The sequence below is a fragment of the Bombus vancouverensis genome, chromosome 9 (assembly GCF_051014615.1).
Source record: "Bombus vancouverensis nearcticus chromosome 9, iyBomVanc1_principal, whole genome shotgun sequence".
Classification (NCBI taxonomy): domain Eukaryota; kingdom Metazoa; phylum Arthropoda; class Insecta; order Hymenoptera; family Apidae; genus Bombus; species Bombus vancouverensis.
In genome coordinates, this window is record NC_134919.1 from 7,150,191 (window position 1) to 7,175,131 (window position 24,941).

At 39.6% G+C, this 24,941-nt stretch overlaps 1 protein-coding gene and 1 long non-coding RNA gene across 7 annotated transcripts in view; both read right to left on the reverse strand.

The window, feature by feature from the left end:
• Positions 1 to 2,946: 2,946 nt before the first annotated feature.
• LOC117163676 (uncharacterized) lies at positions 2,947 to 5,431 on the reverse strand. The gene is made up of 4 exons (XM_033346190.2): positions 5,024 to 5,431; positions 4,485 to 4,797; positions 3,948 to 4,073; positions 2,947 to 3,727 (listed from the first exon to the last, which is right to left on the reverse strand). The coding sequence occupies exons 2-4, from the start codon at positions 4,770 to 4,772 to the stop codon at positions 3,023 to 3,025; spliced, it is 1,119 nt and encodes a 372-aa protein (XP_033202081.2). The 5' UTR covers positions 4,773 to 4,797; positions 5,024 to 5,431; the 3' UTR covers positions 2,947 to 3,022.
• A 15,810-nt stretch (positions 5,432 to 21,241) lies between these two features.
• Positions 21,242 to 24,941, reverse strand: part of LOC143303169 (uncharacterized) — a 216,123-nt gene continuing 212,423 nt past the window's right edge. For all 6 annotated transcript variants that reach the window (XR_013059217.1, XR_013059219.1, XR_013059222.1 and 3 more), the window contains 2 exons: positions 23,231 to 23,281; positions 21,242 to 23,039 (listed from right to left, as the gene is read on the reverse strand). This is a non-coding gene — a long non-coding RNA (uncharacterized LOC143303169). The remainder of the gene's footprint in view (positions 23,040 to 23,230; positions 23,282 to 24,941) is intronic.

A 24,941-nucleotide genomic window follows, 5' to 3' on the forward strand; every position in this document is an offset into this window, starting at 1 on the left:
GGATATTACAGACGCGTGTAACGTGGAAATGTCCATTCTTCGACATCCAGAGATTCATTACATCTACCCTGTAACCACCCCTAAACTACTCTATTTCCGATTCCTTCCCTCTTTGTAAAGCAACTGGAAATATAATATTCTCACATACACATTTCTTCATTAAGTATGGAAAATATATTTCTTATTCTAATGTTAATCTTCTCCGCTCCAATATGACGTTTTCATGTATAAAGAAAGAATGAAAAGAAAAAGGAAGCTATGGTATAAATAAATTGGCAAGTATTTGCAATTTTTTCCTTTCGAAGAAAGAACTTTTGGAATCGGAAAAATAAACGTGTTTCGAGGTTAGTGGTTGATCGTTTCAAAAAATTCCTAACTAAGTAAGAAAAAACTGAAATCACCGCATAACAATTTTTCTGGGAACCTCCTTTACAATACGACATCGAATAGTAAAGAATACTTCAAACGCAGTTTCACGAATCGAGGAATTCCTGATGAATATTCAAGAATCTTGCCGGACATGTAATTGTCAAAAGGACGAGGATGGTCAAACACGCAAAGGAAGAACAGAGTTCGACGCGCGGCAAAGAGACCACAAAATCTCTGCTGGCATTCGTGCCAGGACGTTCGCGAAAACTTTGTTACATTTTTGGTCAGCTCCACGACATACGCCGGCCGAATAAGCCGGATCAAAGGGACAAGCATGAACGTAACAAGAGGTTGAAAAAGAGGTGTAAACGAAAGAGAAGCAACGTCGCATTCCTTCTACGCTCTCCTGTAAAAATTCGTAAAAATCCTTTGACTTAGCAAGGACATCTAGAACGTCCGAGGATAATTGATATAGCGAGATATTATTATAAAAATAGGAGAGAAGTATAAAACGTACAATAAAAATATTTTGGCGAAATCAGAAGGTATGAAAGCTTTTCAGTTATTATACCCTTTTCTTTACTTTTATTTTCGTTCCGAGCATACAACTCAACTTCCACATATGTCAATTTTCTAGATGACACATCCCAAGAACTGTCAGTTCACGGATAACGGCAAAAATTTATTCTAAAGGCGAGCTATTCGCTAGAAATTGAGTGGCATTTTCGAATTTTTCGAATTTCGCTTTTTAAAAATTTTTCTCTTCTCAAATGTGTCACTTTTCTAACGGACGATATAATTACTCCAACTTCATAGCTGCCTAGAACACATACAGATATTTGACAAGTAAACTTCTTTGAAACCCCAGAGAAAATAGTTTTCGCAACCTACGCATACTCTAGACAGTACACCGTATCAAATGGATAAAGCAGTCCGGAACAAAGTCCCTCGCCATTGAATGCGCACAAAGTGAAACACGTAAAAGCACAATCGTGCTCAATAAGAAGGACATCAAGAAACAGGTTGGTGAGTGAAAAAATAATTGCAAACGTGAAAAGGGAAGTTTCATCTCGCGACTTGGTCCAACCGTGTGTGTTCCCTCCTTAGGAGTGAGAAACAAGGTGGAAAGCGAAGAAAAAGAGCCGAAAAGCGTGGCCAGAGGAGGGAAACAGAGGGAAAGAGTGGCAGGAATGAAGAGTCGACGCAAGCTGCCTCGCGCTAAACCACAGAGGAAACAAAAGGTGCCGCCGGCGAATTAAGAACGATATTTTAACGCACGACTTAATTGCATTAAACTGGGGGACCGAGTGGAAGGCGAGTAACAGGAAAAGACAGAGAAAGTGAAGAACGGGGGGGGGGATAAAGAAAAAGGAAAAAGTGGTGAGGGGACGAGAGAGTTGGAAGAAGGCTGTCAAGAAAAAAATAAGAAAACAGGAGGTTGGAGGGGGTGAAGGTGAAGATGGAGGGGAAAGGGACGCGGGTCAACCTTCATGGGTTGTTCTATTTCGCGATTGGATGTGCTCTCTCGTGGTAATACGTCGGATTTTCAAAGTGCTCCTTATTGCAGCGCCGCGGTGCCCTTTGAGCCGAAACAAACAGACTGCTCGCTTTTTTTCGCGAAGTGGCCAGGGCGAGAGGTAGAACGGAAGAAACGGATTATGTTTTAGATTCCAACTGGAAGTTCGAGGTATAAGGAGTGAGAGAAAACGCCGTGGTGCAATAGGAGGCAATGGGGGGAATGGACGACGAAGAGGAAGCGGGCAAACGAGAAAAAAGGAAAAAAGAAAAGGAAGAGAGTCGAAAGGAAAGAGAGAAAGAAAGGGGCGGAGGTACTTCTCGAGACCACGCGAGGTATTCAAGGTAAAAGAGTTTTCTTGTAGTGTTTCTCTGGTTTTTTGCTGAATCCCTCGTACGGGTGCAATGCCTTCGAAAGTCTCTCTGTTGTTTAAACAATGGATCAATGAAGTCTCTCGTTTCATTCGATTCTTTCAGGAATATGGAACACGTACTGTGGAGTGACTTTTGCAAGAAATTAGATGATATTGTCACAGCGTGCGGGTTCTATATTGGGAGAATTAAAGAGCTTTAGAGGCGTTCGAGAAGCGTTTGATTAATTCATTATGGCTATATTATTAATCCACTCATTTGTTGGAAAAATGTTACGTATCGTTGTAGAAAGAAATATTATATTTCAAAATAGCATTTCTCTTTCTATATAAAAACTTTGGAAATCTGTATGAAAGTTTTACATTTCATACGTGTATATGAACAACAAGCACTTAGGAAAACTGAGATCAACTGTTCATTACTAATTAATCTAGCATTAAGCAATTTAATGACATAGCGAATAAAAAGGTAACGACTAATAAAACAAGAATATAAGAATATAAGAATAATAAGAATCCAGATTTTTCGCGTTCAACTAAATTCAGGATAAATGATACAAGATCCAGATAGTATTCTTTTAATTTATTTTCTATACAATGTTCCTTACCCAAGATTTATTCACTCTGCATCTAATTTGATCGACTATGATATACAAGTTTTATATTGAGTCATTTTAATTAGCGACTAGTTAAGATTTTAGTCTCTCACTTATATGTTACAGCTTACAGCTATAATACAGTTATAAATATGCTTAAAAACCACGTACTTATGCAGCCTTAGAGTGAAAATTCTTTTTGTGGTTTTCCAACGAGAGCGGCCCTTTGAAATATCTCTGACATATCTCGCAGAAGAAGCGATACTTGTTGTCGTGACACTTCAAATGCTTGTTCAACAGATCTTTCCTCGCGAACGTTTTCTCGCAGTAGTTGCATGAGAATTTGTCTGGATTCACATGAAACGCGTTGTGTCTCGACAAATTGTCTATTCTGGTGTACTTCTTCGTGCAAATATCACAGGTGAACATGGTCCGCTCCGAGTGACACCTCTGATGATACCTTAGGTATCGTTTCTGCGCGAAAGTCTTTTTGCACGCGCAGCAAACCACCTGATTCGATTCGTCTTTCTTCGCATCCATGTGGTCGGCCTGTTCATCGCTGTTATTAAATTCTTGTTTACAGTACGGACACGTGTATCGTTTCGTTTGCTTGTGCTTCTGTATGTTTTCTAAGAACGTTGGATCTGTCATGATCTTGTAAAGGAAAGTGTCCTTTAATTTCTCATCGGAACCTACGCCGTGATTCGAATCATCTTCGTCCTGACAATCTCGTTTACACAAATTAAGAGCTTCTGATGGTTTATCCGAATCGTTGGTGGTTTGTGTGGTTAATTCGTTTTCGCATGGACCTGAATCTTCTATCCTCGAGGAACCAGCCGCCGAGGAGTTTTCCAGATCTGTCTTTGGAAGTAGTATCTAGAATATATTGATTAATTTCATGATATAGTAACATGGAAATATTATAATTAGTTTTTAGATTACGGGTGTTTATTCATTAGCAGACTGTAGATCAGATCTTCTTTGTTTCAAAAAAATCATCCATACTTCATAAATAGTATAATGTAGCATATTCTCAGCAGATTCTGATATACAGTCTCTAATATACAAACATCCACAACATAGAAATACATCATACATTGTTATTGTCGTCGTTACTAACAGATTCCTTTACATCCTCGGTTGACTGCGAATTGGAATACTTGCAGCTTGGACCAGCTATCAAACTAAGAAGAACTGAATCTCCTTCCGCAGAGGTTTCGCCCTATAAAAACGAATTTATAAGATTTGCAAGAATTGCACGATTGTACGATTTGCATAAACTTATACAATTTGAAAACAGTATAGTTAAACAACATCATTCGGGTACATCGAGCTGGCACAAATTGTATAACGAAAATAAATTACTCAATAGAAATAAACGTTATATTGTATAACGTTGATAATATTCTTTTTCTACAAATATCCATTCTCAAAAGAATTTCTTCGCCTACAAATTATAATTAACACGTAACGAATAAGAATTATTTAATAAATTCAAGGGAATGACATTACAATGTAACCGTTTATATTTGCGTCATGGCGACTTTCAAGAGTGTGTTATCATGTCGTCCACGAATACCGATGTACACACACACACATACATACACATAAACACAGCTGTCACACATCGTACCTTCAGTTTAATCGACATATCTAATACTTCCTCCGAATATTTCAAGGTCTCCTTGTCCTTCGCTACTGATTTCGATCGATCTTCTGATTTGATTTTATTCTGATTCAAATCAATCGCATCTTCGTTCGATCCTTGTAACTCATCTTTGCCAGCTTCCGACATATCTTTCTTGTCGTCGTTTGAAGATCGTCCCGTGCTTTCAGACTTTACACTAGAAGATTCCGACTGTGATTCGATGTTTCTGTTGTCCTGAATTACTCGCTGTCTCGGCACGGTTTTCACTCTCATTGTCGTCTATTGCGAAGTAAACCAACTGAACATACATCGATAATGTCAAAATACATCGGTATTGAAATAAGAAATAAATAGCAACTCTTTCATTCACTACAGCATACAAATTGTAAAGATACTTAAAATATTAAATATTACGTGTAATAATAAAAATTGTTAATTGTACTATGTTTGTGGCAAAACACATTACTCTAAGATTAATCGTTGAAAATGTTAATTTACACGAATACGCAAGAAGATTTACTTACGTAAGGCATCAGCGTCCTGCGAAATACCAGAATTTTCGTTCACCACGCGCAGTTCCGATATTTTGATTCATTCACTACGGATCGAATTCGACGAGTACGTGATCGAGAATGCCAGCACACGACACACATTTCACATCGCGTTGACGACAGTGACGGAGAAGAAACTGTGTTTAGTTGACCTCGTGCTGACTTTGATGGTTGGCACAACAAAGGGCGCCTGGCGGAGTCGCCGCACGAAAATCCAAGTTTGCAAACACGGGACTGCCTTCAATGAAATTCGACCTCCTGATCGATCCCTAATGATTGCTATAGCAATACTTTTTCTATTAACATTCGCTCGCATTTTTATTCGATAACGTTATCACTCGTTAACGCTAAAATCTCGGATAGGGTCTTTCCGACCGTATATTGCCTTTCTGTCTTTCTGGTTCGAAAACCTTGATTATTCGATGATTTTTCATATCTTTATTGAATTTCGTAATTGTACTTTTACTCTTGAAAAAGATGGATTTGCAATACTATACGAATTTTAATTTATATCTTTGTAACTGTACTTCATTTAAATATTTTATTTTAATAAATTTTTTTTCATAATAATTGTAATAATAATTTCGTTAAAATTTTTTCATATAAGGTCCATTTAATTCCAATCTTTTTTATAATTTCAAAATGAACAATTTTCACTGTCTCCATTTCGAATAAGTAACAAGAAGGAAGGAAACGATTTCATTTCCGACAGATCCTAAGGTTTCAGCTTTGTCAAGGTCGAAGAACAAACCGTATTGTATTTAAATATACAATGAATACAAACGGTATCGACACACGCCCTCGTCTTTTCATCAACCGTTTTTTAATCATGTTCTATGTTTCAGTTTCGCGGTATCAAATCTCTCTGTTCGTATGAGACTAATTACCAAATGATACGAATTTTAACATACTTGGACCTAATTATTTAATATGTAAATACCATAATAAATACAATGTTGTGCCAATGCCTTTTATAGCCACTGAATACTTTCAAACTTCTCCTGTAAGATTCTAATTCGAGCTTCACAAGTAGCCATCGGTGTACGTATTACAAACGCGACATTAACATCATCTCGCAGCCATCCACCACAGAACCACTGTTCACTTTCGTAAAAGAACAAACTTGTTCACTGTGAATCGAACGAAGCTATCGTCGCATCGTGGCAAAACCGAAGAGTTGTTGAAATAAAGATAGAATACGAACTAACCGACAGAAAGGCAGACAGTCGGACAGTGAGAGGATGGAGGCTGGACAAGGACGGGGCGGAGATGGGGTCAAGCATAAAATTGGGAAAAAAAGGCTGGATGTTTGGTAGGATGTTTCGTGTCCCCTCCCTGCACGTCCTGGTCGTTAATACGGCATAAGGAGGAAGCAGGGTTAAGCGAGGGTGAAGCGAGGATTTTTAATTGTAGTTCAGCCGGTATAACCCCGCTCGACCCGCCGGTATTGTCATACCCGAGCGGCGCTTTTCTTTATTTCCCCAGTGGCTGGATGAGGTTATACATTTTTTTAACTACGGCAATGCCTCCGTCTTCTTATTAGCAAAGCTAATTGGAAATACAAATGGTTATTCACGGTAAGAAGGAAGCCTGAAGACCGACTGTGAGAGCCCAAGTACTAACCGATGGAGGGCTCGGTGAACGAAAAAGAGAGGGACAGGGGAAGGGGGAGGAGTGAGGACGAAGAAGGCTGGTACACTTCTCTCCGCGTATTAAGCTTGTATTTGCCCCGGATAATTAGGACTTTTTCCCGACCAATTCGGATGAATAATTGATTTTGCTTCAGCCTGCCGGCATATCCCGTCGCTTCTGCTCCTCGTCGAATGACAATCACCCGAAGAAAAATACAGATCTTTCGGATGAAATATTCAGCGGCCACCAGAGGATGGAATGGGTGAACGCGAGGAACGTCCCTGGTTACCACCTGGTTTATCGGTCGATCAAAATATTGTCAGTAACGCTGAATAATTTATTGCCGTCGTGTCTAATGAATTCCTTTAGTATCGACTGATATACGTAATTACGTGACGAGGAGGGAAGATAAGTTGTAAATTGGAAAATTAAAGGACACTGAGTTCGATCGAGTTAGTAGCTTCGAGTTTATTAAGTTTAATTTAATTTATGACTATTCGTGTATTATGAACTATTTCATTATATTTGGATTGTCAATCTCTTAATCGTTTATCTAGAAATGTTCTGTATTTGTAGCTCTGTATCGTTAGATCGTGTAACATTTATTAATTTATTAATCTTTAACAAATTAACGAAAAGAAAGGTAACTCGGATCTATTATCATTACAAGTATTGCAATAATTGTAAAAGCATTTTAATCAATTACATCTTAATGTTACTACGTATTTACTCAAAGAACAGAGAAGGCAAACAAATCGTTCTCTAAGCTATTAACTACATAAAGAAAAACCGAACCAAAGATGAAACGTTTGTAGCACCGTTAAAATTACAAAATGTGAGTTAGATTAAACAGGAAAGAGAATTTGTTTGTGAAAATTCGTAGTACGTTATCAAGCGGAACCGAGGAAGGAATAGTCGGTCAAGCAGCAATCTCGCAGGAGCCTTCTTCCCGCCTGGCCACGAAGAAACGCCCGTGGGGCTCCGCAACTTTTTTTCATCAGCATTTTACGGTTATACTCGCGCATTAATAATGCACATGCTTAATATAAAAAGAAGCCTGCGAGTCTCCGTCTAATAAACTGGAAGAATGCTTTATAACCGGCCGCGGTTTCGGGTCATGAGGAGAGGGTGGCAGAGAGTTTGCTGAAAGCCGGCTAAAGGGGGTGGCTTTCTTCTTTATGCCCGTGGAACGGCCAATCTCTCCAGGACGCGTCGAACGAAAGTGGCCGAACTTCTCCACCCGCGAACAGACAAATCGCCACGCGACGAAAGCGTCGCTCGTTACAGAACTTCCCCCTCGTTTTCCTTTCGGCTCCATTGTCAGCCAACTACCGGAGAATTATATTTTCCCACCAGACTTTGCGTAGCAGAATAAGAATACATTGCTCAAGCGTTTCGAACATGGTTTTTGAAAAAGGATAGCGCAACAATCATTGTGATTTAGAGTCACACTGTGATCGTTAGAAATTTTCGACACAGACCCTTTGTAATTTGATTTACATGTAAGTTACGTATTAAGAAAAGTTTTACTATGTGAATTTATTAGTATTATATTCGAATCACGATGCGTGATATATTTGTTCAATAAATATTTTACCTTTCAGAACTCTCTCTGGTCTCAACAGCATTCATAGTGAAATAATGTTTTGACCGAAAATTGTTGAGCTATGATTCGCACGGGGAAACGGTGTGATACATTTATATATTTTATTTTTCGTTGTAGTAGAATTAAATCGACATTTTAGTTATTGAAGAGACAAAATTTCCACAGAGATGAGTCTTGATTTCTTATACCATTCTTATGTCTTATGTATATATATGTATAACAATTAAATCATCGCACAGTTATCGTTGAACGTGTCCCGAATTTTTACATAGAATTATACCCGTTATTCTCGATAAAAGATTATGTTTCCTGTTAATAATGCTTACTGTTTCGGGCGGTCAAAACGGAAAGTGATTTTTATCACGGAGCATAGATATATTTTTCTATCATTTTCCGGTGGAATAAATTATTCATGACAAGACAGTCACCTCCAGTTATATCATCAACGTGACGTTCGAATGTAAATCATTTTTAGCCAGGCAATTTTCATATTCATCTTATCCTCGAGAGTCAAATGAATTTTTCGTTCTCCCCGGAGCTGATTTCCGAGTTGCGAGCGAGAGGAGGCCGACACCAGATAGCGGAGGTGAGACTTTTTGAAAAATATGAGTTTAATAAAGAAGAAAGTATGATGTATAGCCCGCTGCCAAGGGAGAGAACTTACCAGGATCAACCGACTTCGATACCCAGATATTGTATGTGTAATATAAGCAGATGAAGGGAATTGCCGCGATGTACTGGGTGTCGCGATATTTCACTAGATGTTCGACCGTTCTGCCCAAACATATTAAATCTTTCTCGCGTCATCTTTAACGATAATATGATTTTAATATTAATAGCTGATCTGTTATATGTAAATTATTCCAGAACGTTTATTAAGTTATTCCGTAACGTTTTTTCAATTATAATTCTTCTACAGTTCTTAGTCTAATACATCTCTGTTATTTGATTATTTTATAAAAAGACAACATTTTAACGACACGATATATCTTCATCAAATAGAAAAGCACAGAGATAAAATCAGGCAATGGACATCGAATATGTTTTTTATCATTCGTTCTAGATGCTTCCCCTCCGTATCGTAGAATCTGAGAGGAATTTCCATGGAAATCGATGACACCATCGAAGACAGTTTCGGAGGAGAGAGAAACGGTGAATAGATATCCGTAACTTATCCAGATAAGGGGTTGTAAAACGATGTAGCTATCTGCCAATACGGTTTCCTCCCTCTTCGCGAAGGGAGTCGAAGGAAGGTCTTGCATCCAGGTTGCGGCCAGATATAGAGGGAGCAATTCGGTAGAAATTGATGCCATTTGAATATCGTTCGCTACAACACATTTCCAAGATGCTACTGTTTCTATAGCCGTTCGTATCGTTTCCCCAGATATCCATCTGTTTGTGAAGTATTTTCGACTCCTGGTCCGAGAATGGTCATAAATCAATGTTTCACACAGTAGATAAGTTTAATATTTTTACAGTAATATTCTAAATTTTCACCTTTCCTTTTTGTCATCTTTTCTTTTTCTTCGTATTTCCTTGTTCTCTACCTTGGCTAACAATTATTATAATAAGAAGACAATTCCCAAGATATCAATACATAGACTTTCATCCGTACGCAAGTCATGAGACCTTTGCTATTATTAAATGTAACCCTTAATAAAATACAATACAATTTAATTTTCCTCATAATTAGATTGCAGATATCTATGCAAATTTCTATATAGGTAGACAATTGTTTTACCTACTAACAATAGAAGAAGAATGCTATAACGAGTCTTAAAGCTTCGATATGTTGTATACAAAAAACGCAGAAAAATCCGTAGCCCACTTACAACACATGCGGTTAACAAGCATCAGCTTCATTCTTTAATTACTATACCTACTAATATCAGGGTATTAAATGTCTCTTAACTCATAGCTGGTTATGTAAATCTGCACGATCTTCAGGCGTGCAGAAGCTTCGAACCATCGAAAACTACGTAAAAACTACAAGTAGCATCAACTCTTAATCAACGCTTCTTCTCACCGGTGCATTGCCGTTAATTTCATTAAACGCGGCGAGTATTAATATAATTAGGGCAATTAGAGATGTCGGCACATAGAAACGATGTACGCATTACCGGGCGAAGAATATCTCGGCTACGTGACACGGTAGCATCACGTAGGCGCTATCTACACCGTTGTTTATCGAGCGCACTGTTCCAGTCAAAGTATGTATACAGTGCTCAGTGCCCGTCAATGGCGTTTCTTAGCTTATGCATAAAGCTCTTTCGCTAGCTCCGTCGTGTTCCCGTCGGGCCTGCTCTCCGGTGTTCCTTGTCCCCTTCCCTGCCAGCTTCTCATCTCTCACGATTTCAGCCCTCTCTCCCACCCAACCCCCCTATTTCATCGAGGCTTCAACCCCTTCTTCGACTGGTAGCAGCGAGCGGAGCAAGCAGTGCGTCTCGCTCGCTCGCGAGTGTTTCTGCCAGGATGTATCGCAAAATCTATACCGCTGAGGGCGCGAGGAGGTGAGACGAAGGCACCCAGGACGGGGGGGAGGAGCAGCCGAGAGTCAGAGGATGAGACGGAAGAGTGGGCGATGTGGCGGAGGCCAGGGCGGTTTTCGAGAAGGGTGAGCCCCGTCACATTTCACTACAGACTAATAACTTCTGAATATTCATTTCGTGTTTCTCCTTGCCTGCTTGCGTACCCGTAAGCAAGGCTAATGCGACGCTCACAACGCGCCAGACTTTCGGCGCAGTCAGCTACGTACACTGCCTGGCTGATTGTCCCATTCACTTTGTCGCCACTTCTTCGTTTCTTTTGCATTTTGGTAGAAATTTAAATCGATGAAATGTAAAAAGTTTGTAGTAATTTTGTATAGGAAAGAAATTCTCTTTCGATGACACTAGTAATTAAATTTTAGTAAGCGAATGGTGGTCGAAGAAAAATGAGATTTACCCTTTGTTTGCACAGGTTCTTACTTGAAGTTGAAAACATGGATGTTTGTACTAATTTTATGCGCGAATTCTTATTCGATGGCACTACGTAGTTAACTTTTAGTGGATATAGAAGAATATTTAATATAAAATGGATCTAGAAGAACATCGAACATATATTATTTGATAGTGATAATAAAAGAAATGGTAAATGAATATGAAGTTCAAAGTAGGATGCGTAATTAAAATATCCTTTCAGTTTCATGTTGCTCGTATATTCGTGCTTGTTTTCATATGTATCTAACGAGAAGATTTGAGATTCACGTTCTAGTTAATCTGATGCAAAGCTTACAAACAGCCAGTGGAAGTTATACACTTTTAAAGAATCTTATAACCTGTAATATGAAACTCATCGTTCTTAAAATACACATACATATATTAGGTAATATGAAATTAAAATAACGTAGAATTTCTGTTTATTCGAAAAAGTAAATCGATCACATAGATCGCACGAAATCTGTCGATTTCGTGTGAGGCGAGCTTAAGGAACACGTAACTCTCCTTCGCCGAAGCGAGAAAAACAGAACAGCTTGAAGGCGAGGGAAAAGCGAGAGGCGGTCGTCATGGTAACTATGAATTAAGTAATCAATGAATTATTATTGACATTGATGTTTTCGTCCGGCTTCTTACGATACTTCGAGTCTTATGAAACACGTTGCCCCGCGTTTCTGATTAATACGTCGAGAGTGTATTTTATTGGATTAAGAGGGAAGCTCAGATTCAAGCAATTTTTCCCTCCTTAATTACCGATTTGACAAACTGACTGATTCAACCAGCAAGACGTCAATATACAAACTTACCTCCAGCATTTGAAATACATTAAAATATAATTTAAAAATTGAGTAGATCGTCGACAAATTTTTGTTCGAACGACGTACAGAAGATATAAAAAAAACATAAATTAGTAATTTATCGCTGTTAGATATTTTCATATCGTAATAAAGTGCCACAAATTAGACACTATCAATTAATTAACAGATGTTCCTGCTAATTTCCACTCTCCTACTCCTCTCCCCTTCGCCACTGTCGTTCTTCCTTATCGACAAAGAGCTGTACCTAATTCGAAATGGAACTCGTAGAAAATGCGATAGGATGCTGAGGCTCACGAGGGTGGAGAAGAAAGTCAGGGGTGGCCGGAAGAAAGGCGTGCGGTGGAATGCTTTGGGCCAACGGAAGAGACATCGCGCCTCCTTCAATTCCGCGATCTCTGCAACAAATTAGCACAGACAAATTTCTCCCTTGCCTCGAACCCTCTGTCGTTTCTTCCTCGGTGCATACTTCGCTGAAATTTCCTCGTGTCCCGTCGCTCACCTTAACGAAATACCCAGCCCGTGCTTTTTCGCTTCTTCAGGGATCCACTGATTGGGAAACGTAATTTTCTTTGCTGTCGATGCTTTCACAATAACGCCGATACTGTAGGTATTTTCTTGGTAAAGAAATAACTTGTAGAAATATCGATTACGCTATCTTCAGAACGATAACAGATTATCATCCTTAGAAAATAAACATGAAAATATAAAATTATAACTAAACATACTACAAGCAATTGTTAAATATAATAGTAGTTTATTACAGGCCAATACAAAATAAAACTACTCAATGATGCAATTGTTCTATACGATAGCCATTGATAATTAACTGCGTTCAATAATTACGAATAACTATTACATAATAAATCATATCCAAACAAACTACGTAGATGAATTCAGAATACATTCAATCTCGCCCATTTAAATCCTTGGATGAATTTACGTTATTCTTCCTCTTTAATATTAAACTCTCGACTTTCCCGATAATTATTCACATCAAATTCCCATCCCCACAAATATTAATAATCAGGCAAAATAAAAGTATCGATGCATAAACACAATGTTATGAACAAAAAGAAGTGGTTTTTCGTATTCGACCTGCTCGTTTTCATATTTGATTAGAAATTATTGAGAAGTTTCGTTAAATCAAGTTGTGTATTAAATGACGACTTTACATAAGCAAGATCGAAAACAACCAAGACCTGGGCATAAAAGAGCCAGGACAAAACGAATGAAAATTTTACAACGACGACTGACAATCGTGAATTCGCCCCTTGCTGTTTCCTATAGAGCCCTGGACGACGGACCAGTGTACCAACCCTCCATTGTCTCCAGCGGCCCCCCTCCGGTTAGGAAGCGCGCGATAATAAATATAGAGAAAATGAAAAATTATTAAAAACTTCCTTTTTAGCCTTGGTAATCCTCGTCGCCCCCAGAGATGCCGCATTAAAAACCTGCCACCCCTGCTCCACCCTCTGGCGACCTCTTTCTCCGCCTCTGCTTTCTCCACCCTTGTCCATCCTGACTCGAGATCCTCGGGGTTGGGTGTCCGGACACGCGAATTATTTATACGTAGAAATCCTCTGACGACATTACCACAGTGTTAGCATTAAATCATAATGTACGACTCGCTGCGAACCACCGTGATTCGTCCTTACGCGCGTTCCTCTGACAGCGGGATCTTTTCCCTAGATTTATCGTGTTCTTTTTTAGCCGTTCGCTAATTTCTACGAATAACAGATTTTTTTAAGAGTTCACCGGAAGATCTTCGAAGGAACGACGATTACTCGAAACGGACTATCTTCCGTTTGTTTTTTATTTATATATCGAGGAGCTTCCTGGAAAAAGAACGTATAAGACGAAACAGCGAATCGGGTAGATTGCGTTGGTTGTAATTCTAACTTTTCAGTATAAGGCTACTATTGCGTGAATTAGTAATTGCAATGGATCTTGCAAATCTTCTTTCTCTATTTATCGAATAAAGAAAAATTTCCTAATAATTGAACTATTCAGAAAATACACTGGGGAACAATTAATTACTTAATAGACCTAACTAAATAGACTTAGAGGATCAATTATTAATCGATTATATATATTATATAGCATTTTTTGATATTAGTACATTATATAGTACACACGTTTAAGCATATAGTTCTAGGAACAGTTATATAACTATGATATTTTTCTTTATTAGGTTAAATATGCATTTTGGATACACCGAGAAAATATCTTTTCAAGGAGATTACCTTTTCCAACGATGCTTCGTGCGAATAATAACGAAGCTCCGATACGTGTCTGTATTTTATCAAAGTGCATGTACTTTATCAGACACACATTCGGCGGACGTTTCGTATCTCCTAACATCCAGGAAGCGTTCCGTACATTTCCATAATTAAAAGGCTAGGTGATCAGCACTCGCAATAATGATTCCCTTGGCGTTCACAAAAATCTACGAAAGATTTATCTCGCTTCGGCCGTCGGTCCGTCGGTCTGAAAGAACGATACTTATCGCTGGATGGGGTGGTGGAAGGGAAACATGAAAATCCATATGAATCATCTGATGCAACGCTCTCTACATGCGTATCTCTTACGTCTGGGCGAACGGCAGAAGAACACAAAGCTAATGCAATTTTGCAATTACACCGAGCTCGCGCTCCTCCCTTCCTGTGAGCCGGGGAGGCTCAGAGGAATGTCGGCAATACCGCGAGAATATTTAAATTTCGTTTCGTTTCCGCGTCGTTATTCTTTCATCCACGGTCCGCCGGCTTTATCCCTCGTCGGCAATTAATTGGCAAATCCAATCGGCGCACGAGGATGCAAAGGACCTAGCCTTTTATACCCGCGACGTTAAGTTCTCGTTGGAATAGATTCCGTTGTATCTAATTTTACTGCGTCAAGTATTACGTACAATTGCTCACGAAAGTATTCTAACGCTTATGAAGGAGAACTTTTCTGTCCACAGCGTTATACGGAACATCTTGAGATTTCATTAAGGCTGTAATGAAATGCGAATGTATACTTTTTATGAACACATTTTTATAAGATCAACTTGTAAACACAGTAGAAGTATTTGGATACTTTACACGCGTTCTATATGTTCCTAAATCATCAAAATTCTCATAAATGCACAAGTACATTCAACCTACTGATACCGCATTTTGCAAGAACAAACTGTACGACAATAAATGACGAAGTTCGACATAAAGTTCGGAGGTAAGTAAAAATTTGGACGAGGAAACGATCAGCGTTCGTTGATCACCCGGGGCATTCTTTTAATTACGGTCCTCAGAGATTTAACATTCGCGCGTATCATTTTCCACTTGCGAGTCGCTTAATGCATCACGCCGCCGTCAAAATAAGCCCAGCACCAAGTAATAAATCCCGAGATTATCATGATATAATAGACGCGTCCGTGAAACATTCAGTCCTTTCATACTTCGTCCGGATCCAATTCTCCGTCCAGCGGAAAGTTTCCGAAGGATACGTAATAATCCTCTCCGCAATTCCGCGCGCTCCGCTCTTTCCCTCTATAGATAGAAGGGGCGTGAGAGAAGAGACGGCGCGAAAGAGAAGAACACGGGGAAGAGGGAAACGGGAGTAAAAAGGGAAAGAGAGAAGGACGAGGGGGTACGGCATGTAGGTACGGGCCGGCTGCTGTATTAGATTTGCTTTCTAGGACACTTTAATCAAAATGTACCTATGTAAATTTTTGAATACACATCCCTCGTCTCCCGCGATGTTTGTATAGGTCAGGCGAAGGTATTTTGCTGGCGGGCACCACTGTCGCAAACCGCGGCGGCTGCCGTCGCCGCCATTGCGTCCCCGTGAATTAAAGAATTTGCAATTCTGAAATTCAGGTGATCGCATACATACACACCATCCGGTTTTATCTCCTCGGCGGCCTTTCGTCGCGGGGTAAGTATCGACCGAGGCTGCCTCCGCTGGTGGACCTGCTGCCGTCCAAGAATGCGGATACAACGAACATCCGTTTCAACCAAGAAGCTTCTTCGATTCCCGCTATTACCTATCCTCTTTGACGATAAATATGTACTATTGTTTTTAAATATACAAGTGTTAGCAAAATACTTCATACTGGATACTTTCGAATGAATACAACTTTATTCTTGTAAAGTTTGTGAAGAAGGTAACGGAATAGTTTCAGAAAAGGAATAAATTTTATTCGATGGAGATACGTAGGAAGGAATTTTATCGTATATCGAGCAGATAAGAGGTGTAATATTGCGTTATCGCTTTAAACGCCTGTAACGTTTCATATCGACGATTCGACGGTTCGATATCTCTATCCAAACGAGTATCGCGAAACAGCGAGTACGGGGGAGATGAAAGGCTGGCGAGCGACGAATTTCAAGATAAATTCCAAAGGACAATTACGACATTTTAATTGCACAATACCCGGGCATAGAGAACGTCGAACAGAGAGCAGAGGGACGAGAAAGGCGAGGTAAAAAGGAGAAGAGAGGCGACAGAAGAGGCAGGCAGCTCGGCGCTGGTGACGGAAAAGGTGAAAGAAGAGAAAGACAGACAAAGGGGTGGCGTGTGGAAGTGGGGATGGACGGGCACAAGAAATGACCGACCAAGCACACACGCGTATAATTATAATAACATTACTTGACAGAGATGGCAGCGAGAGACGAGCCTTGCCGGACAGGCTCCGGCGAGCATTGAAATATTATACCTACCAAAGAGAAAATAATTAAAATTCAACCCTTGCGCTTGCTTGCTTGGCTCGCATACGAACACACAGAAAGAGACCACGTACGTCTCCCTATGTGTATGTACGCGTGTGAAAGTGTGCGCGCGCGAGCGTGCATCGACGTACTTACCCACGTATCGCACGGTAACCACCCCATCCTTCACGGCCGCCCCCACTTCTTTTCCAAGGATGGGGTTTCCCATATTTTTTCCAGCGCCGTAGGTACCAGGTATTCTAGAAACGTTTGTTCGTTACGGACGTGATTCTGAGCATCGTTCCACGGTAAGTAGAAAAATCTACCGTGCACGGTACTCGCGCATCGGATTATCAAATCTACTACACGTAATTCCTTTTCGCTTTTATTATGAATCTTTATGCTCGCGCCGAATGTAACATTAATTATTGAGAAAAATTTCCCGTCGTGTTATTCGTTGCTGAAAAATGTCTAAGGATATGCCGTGTTACTCGTTGATAAATAAAAGCGTCTGATATACGTATACAGTGATGTATTAGAATACGCAATATATTTCCTTTCAAAATATATTTAGAAATTGGTTAAGGGTGAAGTTGAGTAAGATACAGAAGTATGTAAAAATGAGATTTTCGTCCCAGATTTCAACTGTTCGAGAATGTTTTATGCTTTTATCTACAGTTTCAATGTAAATTTGAAGTCACCGTATAAAGAGTCTAAGTATATCTTGAGAAGTTCTTGGTTATAAATTGAACTGTTTCATAGATATTTTGCACTTAGCACCGTTACGAAGACAAAATTAACACTCTTTCTCGTTTACAGTTAATTAGTAACGTTGTTCAAATATAGGTTTTACGATCTTCCAAATTTCGAATTATACCATTCGTAATTAGAAATTTCATTTCAAATTATCCCAAATGAAATTTCAACATTTTTCCAGATACGATGCGATACGCTAACTATGTTTCCTACTAAATATGTTTATTAATCCTTTGAACTGTACAAATGTAGATGTTACGATGTTATTCGGACAACTGGAGGAGAGTTACTACATAAAAAGTTAAGACACGGACCAGAAGTATAGAAATTTTGCGAGATTACATTTCAATCGTGTAATAAGTAAGTTAAACACCCGCAGAAATTTGACGGTTCAGCCGAAAAGGGAGAGACGAAGCTTAGACGTCGCATAGCCGGCAAACTTCTTACTCGTATAAATGCAATACCGGCACTTCGGTCAAATATGCATTAATAAAGCCGTATTAATCTCGCAGGGAAAGATAGAGCGATATTATCGGGCGACGTCCTCGGCGAACGTCAGTTCACCTCCGTCGTAACTTTTTCATGAATAATCCCGGTGCTAATTTGAATAAATTATAACAGGCGGCGTTTGACCGGGCCCGAATTCTCTCGACAGTGCTATTGATAGCCGTGAAAACGGAACAACGGCCGAGGGTGGATTTCCGCGACTTCCATTAATTCCTTTGTCTCCCGTTTGTGGGCAGAGAAGTGATTTTCAAGGACTTCTTTTTTTTCCTCTCTCCCTATCCATGGCCAATCCATTAAAATATCAATTAGAACGTACCGGAACCCGCGTCGCTTTTTTCCCCAAGATCGATGCTTTTTCTTCGCTTGCCTCCTTGCTGACGGCGGAATCGGCTCAAGCAACTGTAGGAAACGCGTTTCCGCGCTGGAAATCGAGGCGGTCCATTGTTGTCGAGCGGGACAAAAAGGCAAGGAGGCTTACGGAACGGAAATAGGAAGTGCTTGCTGCTTACCACCGATACGTTCTTCCGCGCTGCTAAATAATTCAGCCTCGCTCTACCGAAATTTTCGCAACCGCTTAATCTCTTCTGGTTCGCTAAAGCTGATTATAACGGTTAACGAAATGCTTCAATTCGTCACGCTTTGATAGTAATTGAATTATTGTGTCGATCTTCCAGGTATAGCACACGTGACCTACTCTATTATTCAACAATACACAATTTTCGAATAATATAATAAAAAGTATTTATATTCGTGAATGTTTAAAATCCTCTTTTCTTTTTGTCACTCTAAATCTGCGTACAATAAAGTAAAACGAAAGTGTAAAAGGGGAACCTGTCGTTTGGAGATTGCTCGATTTAGAAATCAAACATTCCAGTGCTCTAAGAATGCTTTAAGAACGCTCCAAAAATGCTTCGTGCTGAACGAACGAGATTGCTTCGTCCGATGCTTCTAACTGTGGGGGGAGTGGACGAATAATTTCATACAATATATTTGCAAATGTCTCTTCTTCTTTTTTAAATCATGCAATACGACGAAACTCGCAATTATAATTTCTAACGAGCCTTTCGTTCATTTAATCGAAACAAGTTGAATTAAAATTTAAAGCTATTCGTAGTCAAGAGAAAAGTATCGCAAGTAAAAGACAGTATCGCGATCGCGGTATTCTTAGGATTCCGAATTCCTTCTTAGCGATAGCATCTACGAAGCCATCGAACCACGAATGGAGGAGTCCCGAGGCGAATGGAAGAATCTGGAGTTGCTCCTTCTACGTGTAACAGAGAAAGAGAGAAAACGAGAGAAAGTGGAATCGGTGTCTGCAAGTGTTATTTGTACCGTATCGAAGAATCCCCAACTTCAACTCCACCCCCAGAACCGACTCACCATTTCCCCCAGTCGTTTCGTTTCTCCAGCGACAAATAAGCAACGGAACGAACATGGCCCTATCTCGCACCAGCAACGACTCGTCTTGGAAGCACTTTAGATACTCGAGCCTTGATTTCGCATCCACGGGCTGAAATTTATCTTCTTCGACCCCGCCATCCTGCCAGGACGTCGTTTTAAATTCGATTCGGATTCTTATCATTGTCTGCCTGTCATGTTTTAATTGTACTTGTTACACGTTGTATATATGTATGTGCGTCGATCATGGTGATTAATGTACGCGGTCGTCTTTGAATATACGTTAGTATTTTAAAGGGTAGACACAGGGATAGAAATTAGAAAAAGATTCTACGGATATAGATTACACATTTGATTGATTAAATTGGGTAGATTAAATAAAGAAGGTGTAAGAAGGTAAATCGGTACAAAATTTTGCGTGTCTTTTTTACAGATGGTTTTCCAAAATTTCTAGATTCCATGGAATACGTAGTACCTTTAGATTTGTGAATTAAATTATACCAGGAATATTAAGAAAATTGCATGATTAGATCTACTCGTTTCTCTATAAAGAGTATTTAAAGGTGGATTTCATTAACGACAGAAAAGGAAAGAATGAAAAAAATGATAAATCAGTAGATCGATAATTTGCAGTCGTAAATAATTTTACTTGGATTGATCAGTCTACAAACCAACATTTTCATGGAATTTCCAATAAAATAAAAAATGCTATCTCTCCATAAAACGATAGATCTTCCTCCAGGAATAATGAATTCGTTAATTGAATACCTAGAATCATATACATAATCCATTTTCGATCGCAACGTGAAACAAGGCGGCGGAAATAATGAGTCAGTTTGTATTCATCCTGTCATCGTTGGAAAGAATAAAAGTGCAAGTGGGAGACGCGAGTGACACGTTACCGCAACGTTTTATAGGAGAGCCCGGTGGATCGGCAGTATGGGGAAAATTGAAAATGAGCATAAAAAGTATAAGAAAGCGAGGCACAAGGCAGATTGCCGTGGAACATTCTTCGGCAAAGGGGCAATTCATTTTCGTATGCTGTATCAATTTCTTGCTTCGTCTCCTTTTCTCGTCGTCGCCCCTAACCTGCGTGTCTTCTCCCTTCTTAAGCATCGTCTTCCTTCGCCTTCGCGATGCTTCCAGCCTTCGATCTATACTCGTTTCATCCCTTAAAACTGTTAACTCCGGCAGACATCAAGGGGAATGCGAATTAGCCCGGCTGTCTTATCCGCGCCGATAAAAATGACGATGGAAAAGCGCCGAGCGAGCTCGTTCCACTCTTCCAACCGATCTCTCTTTCCTCTCATAAAACTTATACCTTAATCGATTCCTGATTCCCTTCCACTGTGAAAAAATTATAATGTCTAAATACGTGCGCCCCTTTGAAGACGCTTGCACCAGGTTCAACGAGCAACAAAGGAATTTCGTTTCAATACGGTTGGATTTAATCTGTGTCGAACGCAGAATGCTTTGCACTTTGAATGCCACGATTGCTTTGCATTTTCCGAACATCGAAATCCTCTCGACCGTGTGAAAGAGTTTTAGAGATTTGATGGTACGTTTGATTGATCAATTTTTAATAAACTGAAGATATCATAGGATTCGTTTAATAAGATCGTCAGATTATACGTTGTACATACTATGTTTCATAAAATAGGAAGAGCGACAATCACCAAAATGGCGTAATAAGGTCGATAGTATTCGATGAACAACGAAAGATACAAAGTTGTCAATTCGAACCTCATTAATATTAAACGTAACATTAAATACTTTATGCGATTATACTATAGATATAGAAAAAGTGAGGAATTCTTCAGGAAAAGAAGTAAAATAATGAATGCTCTCAATATATTATATTACGTAAGAAATATTTGTAATATAACAATTACTATGAGATATGAAAAAGAAAAGAAAATACTTCGTAGCTGCTTTCTCAAACAAAGGTATAAAGGTATCAACGACAGAAAATCTGATGGAACAGAAGAGATTTTCTTGGCGTTTCGGTTAGATGAACACGCGTAACACACACGGGACCGGAGGTGTGGACGCAAAAGGTTGCCGTAGGAAAGTCGAGGCTCGATCGATCATGCATTATAGACTGGAAGCTGACAGCCGGTGATAGATCGTGGTAATTAAATAACTCGTTGCGATCATGCCAGAGCCTCGAGATTCGGTCGCAGCAACACAGAGGAAGAGCAGGGGTCTAGTTACAGGAGGGTTCAGTAACATGTGCACGTCATTCTTGGACGGGGTGTAATTGACAAGGCAATTGATAATCGCCTTTGAGATGACAGTATCTCCAAGAATTAGCGCCACGCGAACGTCAAACTTCTCGACAAATTGAACAGTAGATCATTAAGACGACGAACAAATGTTTTAACATTGTTAAGATAATTTTAAGAATCCTAAGAATCTTTAGGGAAACCTTCTTATATTAATCGGTATGACATAAATTACTTATTTGTATGTAGCTCTAATTTTCAACGCTTAAGTATTTTAAAAATTCTATCTATTTCTATATTTTTTTCCTACAATTGTCATTATGTCACTTATATCTTGTCGAAAGTTTCGAAGTAATTTTTGTTTTAAGAGAAGACTCCCAGAGTGTTACAAATGATCTACCTGATTCAAGTATCTATAAATTGCAGAGGATTTAACAGAAAAAGAACACACACTGTGTAATAAAGAAAATAGATGTTTCTGTTTCAATAGCAAAAATAGTAAATCAACGTTGATCTTAAGACAAACCGATGCGATTCAAATATTCCCTATGCAGCATTTTTAATATTAAAATCATTTTACATTATTTTAAATCATTTAAAAACACCACTGTTCCGTATAAGGAGGGTAAAATGAAATTCAAACAAAGATAATCCAACACGCATATAACTAGAACGTCTCTTTGCACGCAAAGATAATCGGTTGGGTCTATCAGTTTCCATTAATACTCGTTTTACCGCAGGAGTTTTCATGGCTAGGAGCCCACACCGATGGTCAGCAGCTTATCGGGAAATCGAGAGGCTTGCCTCGGTAAGGCACGCACGATCTAATTAATAATCAGCGAGGCCAGGCTTCGAAGTCGAGCCGAGGCGAGTCGACTCGCGGTCCAGCGGCGTTTAATTATTTCGACGTGAAATATGTATGGTGGGTGGCCCGTGGAAAGCGAGAAGGGGTTGCAGAGAGAGTCGAAATGGGCGTACGACGGCCGTGCAACCTTACTCTCGCCATTGTCGACGACCGAGAAACTGGTTGAAAGGGTTGGCCATGCGGTGGACGCGGCGCCGGTAGGCGGCGGCGAAAAATACTGGCTTCTATTTAATTTCATTTTTAACTTGAGGCTATATTTAATTAAGAAATATCACGAAACCCGATATATATGTATATACACCAGCTACTGGACGAACGTGGTTAATTGTCGCTGTGCTATCCTGTCCTATCCTCGCTACGATTGTCACGATGAAGCACGCGTGCTTAGGAGCGTTGATTAAAAAACATACACCTAATTCGTTTGGGGGAATTTGAAGATTTGGCAACGAGGCAAGGAAATTTTCAAAAGTGTCGTCTTCGTGGAATATCGACTTAATAAGTTGTAACGTAGGTTCGATTCATCTGAAATGTAAGAGTGAATAGGAGATTGGTATCCAAATAAATATTATGTATGATGATATCGCTTTCAATTAATTCTACGTTCAAAAGTTGCACCTATTAAGCGGGAAAGGTAGAGATTTTCAATCGACTATAGGACTTTTTCATGCTTACGGTCAATAGAATATGACATGAATAAATTATACAGTGCTTACCTGGTTCAGTGGACGAGGACCGATGAATGAAGATTTTCTGTCATCGATGTTCTGAAACAAACACATACGCTAATGTTTAATTTCGGTTTCATGATATAACGAGCAACATACAGCTATAACTATTACCGTTTTTAATGCCGCACCTTATCGCGGTAATAAATGGATGGAAGAAGAAAAGTTCACTTAAACCTAACAATCCAGTTAATAGTTCTTAAGAATAAGCAGAAAGATACAAATATTTTATCGTTTTCAATCATCGTTGACCTCGTACTAAAAGAAAAACAAAAATTCGAATCATATAACTAGTTTGCAGGATAATTCCAGCAACACCGAAGCGTATATTACCGTAAATTCCATACATATTCCATGAGGATTGCAACGAGATCGTATCTCAGGCCGTAGGAAAGTTTTCATTCAAAGATTCTGCCGGGAATCTTGATATTGGAGCGTGCAATCGATATGGCAGTCACGTGGAGAATGCGTCGAAAGATTCCCCAGTGAGGTTTTCTTATTCGAAGGGATACCTGCGATAGCGCAGTTTCCCTTGGCGCAAAGGGTGGCAGAGGCAGGGGGACCAATTTTCACAGCGGCGAGATATATCCGGAGGTCTCGGAGTACCGAAGGGTTGGCGGCAAAGATCACAAGTAATTGAATGGGGGTGAGGGGGTGGTCTCGCTCCAACCCCCGTGAGTGTTCAACCAATTAATCCACTTCAATCCAGAAAGCAGCCCTGTGAGCATCGAGGAACCTTTTTTCTCTCTCTCTATTACGCTGCAGACACGCCAAGATGTATTGAGATCGAAAGAGACACCGTTGGGATTCAAAATATCTTTGTGGCTGCTTTCCATCCGATCCTGCTGCGCTTTTCATTGAACTTGATGTTTCCCATTCGTCTGTATCCCGTTTGCCAAATATTTCGGCTGATATGGTTTTAAAATATATCGTGATCAACCCTATTCCTGCGATTCACCACAAAATTCTTCAGATTCTATTACACTTGTGTTTTATTTTAGTGGACAACCCGAGTCTTTTACATCCTGAACTTCACTAGTGTATTTTTATTTTTACCTCAAAATCTATTAATTAATGTACAATGCGGTTAAAACTACAATATATTTTTCCGAATTTTCTCGGATTTTTCGAGAGTCCAGAACAGTAATGAAAAGTAGGCATAGGTACGAACAATTTTTGTATACTTACGATTAAATTTTTGTAGACTTAGGATAAAAGAAAGAGATTTAGGATTAAAAGAAAGAAATTCTCGTTTAGAGAAAACCCAATTACAAGTATAGCGTAAATTATACAGCAAGAGAAGAATACGTTGGAATATTCGGGAAAATCGATTCCACGAGAATCACGGGCAGCAAAAATCGCAAGCATGCCAATTAAGGGTAGATATTACCCTTAGCTGCGTATACACGCATGGTCAGACAACAGTCGTCCCAGATTGGAAATCTGAAGCAGGAATTCGACGGGTAGCCGCGTCTGGAAACGTTGCGGTATCAAAGTGATCCCGCAACACCAATTAAGTCCCTTTCAAGGCAGATCGTAGGGATGGGTCAGCCAATAAAACAAAGTAAATCCGCGTCTGGTCTAATCTTATAGATAGAGAGGTACGCGGAGGGCGAAAGAGTTTTCTCGCCAGCACGTAAAGTAACGATTACCAGATATTCCTGAGATACGGCGGAAAGAGATTTTAACCCGGCCCACC

Coding starts and splice junctions, on each gene's coding strand:
- LOC117163676 (XM_033346190.2), bottom strand. CDS start 4,772: ATGAGAGTGAAAACCGTGCCGAGACAGCGAGTAATTCAGGACAACAGA. Junction 4,074..4,484: donor ATATGTCGATTAAACTGAAG/GTACGATGTGTG, acceptor TCGTTTTTATAG/GGCGAAACCTCTGCGGAAGG. Junction 3,728..3,947: donor GTAACGACGACAATAACAAT/GTATGATGTATT, acceptor AATATATTCTAG/ATACTACTTCCAAAGACAGA.